Source organism: Anser brachyrhynchus (genome assembly GCF_964034855.1).
Source record: "Anser brachyrhynchus genome assembly, chromosome: 21".
Taxonomy (NCBI): Eukaryota; Metazoa; Chordata; class Aves; order Anseriformes; family Anatidae; genus Anser; species Anser brachyrhynchus.
Window position 1 is genome coordinate 1,898,201 of NC_137714.1, and position 5,098 is coordinate 1,903,298.

The 5,098-nt window shown below is 56.8% G+C and overlaps 1 protein-coding gene across 1 annotated transcript in view; it reads right to left on the bottom strand.

Annotated features, from left to right (window-relative positions):
- RCC2 (regulator of chromosome condensation 2) overlaps positions 1-1,099 on the bottom strand; it is an 11,923-nt gene extending 10,824 nt beyond the window's left edge. Inside the window, 2 exon segments of the mRNA XM_080564219.1 lie at positions 285-336; positions 1,078-1,099. Coding sequence (XP_080420345.1) covers positions 285-336; positions 1,078-1,084 — 59 coding nt within the window. The 5' untranslated portion in view covers positions 1,085-1,099.
- Between the last annotated feature and the right edge of the window lie 3,999 nt (positions 1,100-5,098).

Consider the following 5,098-nt stretch of genomic DNA (forward strand, 5'->3'; position numbering starts at 1 on the left):
GTTTTTTTTGCAAAGCTCTTGCAGGAGGGAAGGTGCACGCAGCTGCCCCAACCCTCCTCAGCGGCTGCATTTTTGCCTCTCGGCCCCAGCGCCGTACAGGCTGCCATGCACGTGCAATTTTGGGACCTGGTCCCAGGGGCCGGTGGTGGGCAACGGCTCCTGCTTCCTGCCATCTGCAGCACTTGTGAAAATGCCGCAGAAGGCCAAAGCGGCAGCAAAAGCTTGGCGTTATTCGAGAGAAGTAGTTTTTTAGGGGTGTAAAAAGGAAAAATAAAGTTGCTTACTGAATCATCCGCGCCGCATCTCGCAGCGGCGCCTGCCGGTCCCAGGCACGATCTGGGAGATCAAAGGCGAAACAGAAGCAGGAAAACGCCGTCAAATCATCATTAAAAAGCCGGTGCAACGCCGGGCTTTGGAAAAGGCGTTTACTGAGGAGGAATAACTTTGCGGTGATGCTGCCCTGGCTGCTGGGATGGGTTTCGGCGTGCATCCCGGGCGCCGGGGCCAAGTTCCCCTCCTATTTACGTGCTTGCATCTGGACAGCCTGCAACGGTGGCGGCTTTTTTTCCTTAAAATCTCATGCATGGGGAGGCTGGCAGTGTCGTGGCCCATTTGGGGGCAGCTTTGTTCTAATTCCGATAGGAATGAGAAGTGAAAATTAAAAACGTCATTTGCAGGAGCGTGGGGGACCTGGTTTGTTCGAGGGCTTTCCAGGACGCAGTCCCAACGTGATGTGATTAGAGGGCTGCTGGCTGCTTGTCCCTAAAAATGTATTTTTTCCCTCGAAACTCCAGCTGGGTTATAAAGGCCTTGGGTAAAGGGGAAGGTTTCACGCCGAAAATGAAGTTTCATTCATCTTTAGGGCTTTTTACACCCGCCTCGGCTGGCTGCCTGCTGGGGGAGCTTGGATAGGGTTTACTCGAGGAATTGTTAATTCGGGAGGGTTTTTCCCCTTTTTGGTAAAGGCGGCAGCACCGGTTGCGTCAGGCCGGGGGTTAAACTGGTTTTTCCTGGGATAAGGAAAAACAGGTCAGGCCTGTTACTTCCCAAGGGCGTCTTGGACGGGGAGCAGCTCACCCCGCATGGCTTCGGATGGGCTTTGGCATCCCCTCCTGGATCCGGCCGCAGGCTTTGCATCCCCAGCGGGTGATATTTGGGGCATCCCCGAACTTGCAGCAATTGCAAAAAGTGGAAGGAGGGGTGGGTGGGGGAGTGTTTGCTGCAAAAATAGCCCCAGCACGCTGCAGCGCTACCGCTGTGCCCCGGGGAGGGGGCGGATTTGGGCACAGCGTGGGAACGGGTGCGCAGGGGGGATTTGCATGGCCTGCCTGCGGGATTCACCACGGCTGCGGTGAACGCGAGGCCCTCTTTGTGCTGCTCTTGCACCCTTGCCGTGCTGCTGGAGCAGCCGCACGAGGTGCATTCGGTGTACGCTGAGTTTTCGGGGGGGGGGCGGGGGATCAGCTCTGTTCTGCCCTCCGCCCCCTGTGAGGTGCTGGGGGCAGGTGGGGCTTGAGGAGCGTTTTGCTGCCATTTTCACAGCTGGAAGATGTGGGGGGGAAACAACAAAGATAAAGAAGTGAAAGCATTTAGTGCTATAACCCCCGTTCGCTCAAAAAAAAAAAAAAAAAAAGAAAAACCAACCCTCACAATAGGCATAATTTAAATTTCTAATAACATGGGGCTGTTTGGTTGGTGCACACAGCCAAAGGCCCCATCTTCATCTCGTCCCGGAGAGCTTTGCATCACAACAGGATTTGCAATGATGAAACGGGCAGGATGGTTAACCGGTTAACGAGTATGGGATGGCAGCGGCATTTTGGGGGTGCAGGATTTCCTTTCAAGCTTGTACCCGACAAGCAAACCCAGCTCAGCTGCTTCCTTGTGCCCTTGTGCGGTGCAGTGGGAGGTGGGCTCAAGGAGCAGCGCCTTCATCCAGGGCGATGCTGCTCCGTGGTTTCGGCGCCTCCCGTGCAAAAATGCACGGGGGTTTCCTGCAGCAGGTGCCCCAGACTTCCCCAGGAGGATGCCAGCAGAGGGCATCCCCGGCCCAGCTCCATCACTCCCAGTGCACCTCCATAAACACGTATATACACTCATGTGGAGTGATTCTGTGAAGTGCACTCTAAATAAACCCCCTCCCTCCACAAACACCAGTTCCGTCCTGTGCTGCTTACAGGCACGCGGTGCGTTTACAAGGCTAATTCGACTCCAAATGTTTAAAGTTCCTTGAGAACGTCTCCGTTCCCGCAGTGCTCAGCCGCACGTCGGGAGGCACGGAGCTGTGTGCACGCCCACAGCACCAGGTTGGTTCGAGTCGTGCTGCTACGCACGCCATAAAGCTTCGCAGGCAGGGCAGGAGCACGGTAGGTGCTGGATCTGCTTGGGAAGGGGTTGCACCGGGCGCTGAGTTTTTGCTTTGGCGTGATTTTCGTTCTGCTCGGCTTTGGTTGTGCACTGTTTTGGCTGAGCACGGTTTTGGTTGTGCAGTTTTGCCTGTGCACGGTTTTGCTCGTGCATGAGACCTTCGTGTTACCATTTATTGTCGCAAATGAGGCATCTGTGCCCCTTGCAGGGGGTGCTGCGGGGTCAGACCAGCTGGGGTCAATAACCATCGATGGGCAAGCTGCTTATTTAAGTGCTGGCCACCCCAGCAAGCAGTTTGCTTGCCTGCTTTTCCTCCAGGTCCTTTCCTGGCTACATGAAGGTCTCTGTCCCTGTTGCATCCTTGCAAAATGTCCTCTGGCAGGAAGGATTTGCACACCCAGGTGGATAAATGGAGCCCCTTACTTTTGGCTGGAGCGTGCCCCAGCCCTGCAGCATGGACCTGGCCCTGCTGTGCTCCCTCTGGACCTTTGTGGGTTGAACCCCCCCCCACCCCGATCCCAGCCTAGGTGCCAGACCGGACTTTTCTTTGGCAAAGCGGAGATTTTGCTGCGTGCAAGCGGGAGGTGTCCGAAATCTCACTGGGTGCAAGGAGAGCGCCGTGCCTGGTGTGGGGGGGTCTGGGCTGTAGCTGCTTGCCGTAGCCAGGAGCCCCTTGATTTGCAGCATGAACCCAACCAAATTCCTGGTGGAGCAAGGGGGTGGAGGGGTTTATCCAATGTTTTCCCCATCTCCTTCAGGCTTTGCTTTATGTGGTCTTTCCTCTTTTTTTTTTCTTTTTTTTTTTTTTTCTTTTCCTTCTCCTCTTTTAGTTGAAATTACCGTATGAGGGACTGCTTGGCTCCAGCACCCCAGGGTGGCCCAGCCCTTTGCCCTGCCCTGTGTGGGTGCATCTGCGGCTGAGTCAACGTGGCTGTGGCACATGCGGGGCTCCCGCCCTGTGCCGAAATGCAGCCGTGGCGCAGGGCTTCACGCTGGGAGGCTGCTCGGGAGGACCGCGGCGAGCAAACCTCCCGCTGCTCCCATTTCTGCTGCCTGCCTGGGAACTGGGGCGTGTGCGGGATCACGCCCTTGGCCGAGCTGTGCCCGTAAACCCCGGCACTGCTGCTGCGCTGACACACCTCAGCGAGTGTGCCGGGAGGGCTGGAGCCTCTGCGGCTGGGCGGATGTCCGCAGCGCTGTGCGGAGCCCGCTCTGGGTGCGAAGCATCCCATATAATTGCACCAGGACCCCTCTCGTTGGTGCTGAGTGCGCCTCCCGTTTGGTAGGTGCACGCAATTCTGCTTGGCTGGCGTAAAGAAACGCAAGCAGCCTGCGGAAGGGCGGGCGTTCGGGGGGGCACTTCGACCGTTTTGTCTTTGCAGAGCTCCTTTTGGGGTGCGGTAGCCGCTCGGTCTGGCGGGAGGACTTTTAAGTCCTTGCTGTGAAGCTTCGGAGGCGGCAGACGGAGCTCTGGACCAGCGCAGCAGCGCCCCGTGCTCAACCCACCGTTATCTTCTGGGGCTGGGAAGGCCCCAGAAAAGTCACTTCAATTCCCATGATTGGATGCTTTGGCTCTTATCCAAACATCGTGACACCGGGGACAAAGTCCTCTCTGCCGCGATGCTGGGGGCACCGATGCTCCCGTGGGGCCTTGTCCCCCCCCCGCAGTGGGTCCTTTCCAGCAGGATTTGGCACCTCTGTGGGCACAAATACCTGGCGGGCAGCGAACAGTGATGCCATTATCTGCACAAAAAGGTGTTTTTGGCGGCTGTGACGCAGCTCTCAAATCATCCCAAGGGCGCTGGGGATTTTTTTATTTTTTTTTGTCAGGCTTGTTCATCCGGTTGGGGCTGGGATCGGCCTTGCAGCTGCCGGGTTTGTTTGCAAAGGGGCGTTCTGCAGCAGGGCGAGGTGGCAGCAGCTGGGGTGTGACAGTGGGAGAAGCTTCCTGCGGAGTGGGGAAAATGTGGCTTTAAACACCAATGAGACAGGTGAGGTTGGTGCAGTTTGTAGTGAGGATGTTGTCTTTAAATGCATGCACGTGTGGAGTGGTCTTTGCACTTCTCTAACTTGCGAGGTTTTGGCTGTGTGCTGCTTCTTGGGGAGGGGGGGATCTTTTTTTTTTTTTTTAAATTATTTTTGCTGTCATGGAGCACGCTGTGAGTGGGTTTTGGTGCTGGGTTTGCAGAGCGACTTCGTAGTGTTTTGCTTGGGGTCCCTCCTTCAGGAGGCATCGCTGTCTGCTCCTAACCCCAGGAGGGGTGGCCATGGCTTGTTTGAGGCTGGGAGGGAAGCATCCGTCTCCTCCCAGCCCTCTGCTGGGGCTGGAAGTGGCACCAGGCACGAGTGGGTGCCCTCGGAACGGGGACAGGGATGGGGCTGCGAATTTGCAACTTCGGTGGGGAAAATCCCCCCAGAGCAGGAACATGGCGCGTCTTCCCTGGCAGGGCAGCGGCTGCGTTTTGGGGCTGCCACCCGCAGCCCGTGGCTCTGGGATAGAAAATTCCAGGAGAAAACCCTTCACACTTGGAAAGCCGGGAAGCCCCCCCTGCCGTGCCCCTCTGCCACCCAGGTTCTATTTTGCACGAGCGGTGCTGTCAGCAGCGAGAGGGTTAAGAGATCCTGCGTGCAAGGGGTTAAAAGGCAAGGAGGGGGCCAGATCCTGCTGGGTGTGGGGTGGACATTTATTAGGATTTGGAGCACTGGGGGGTGTAAATCAGTGCTGCTCTGG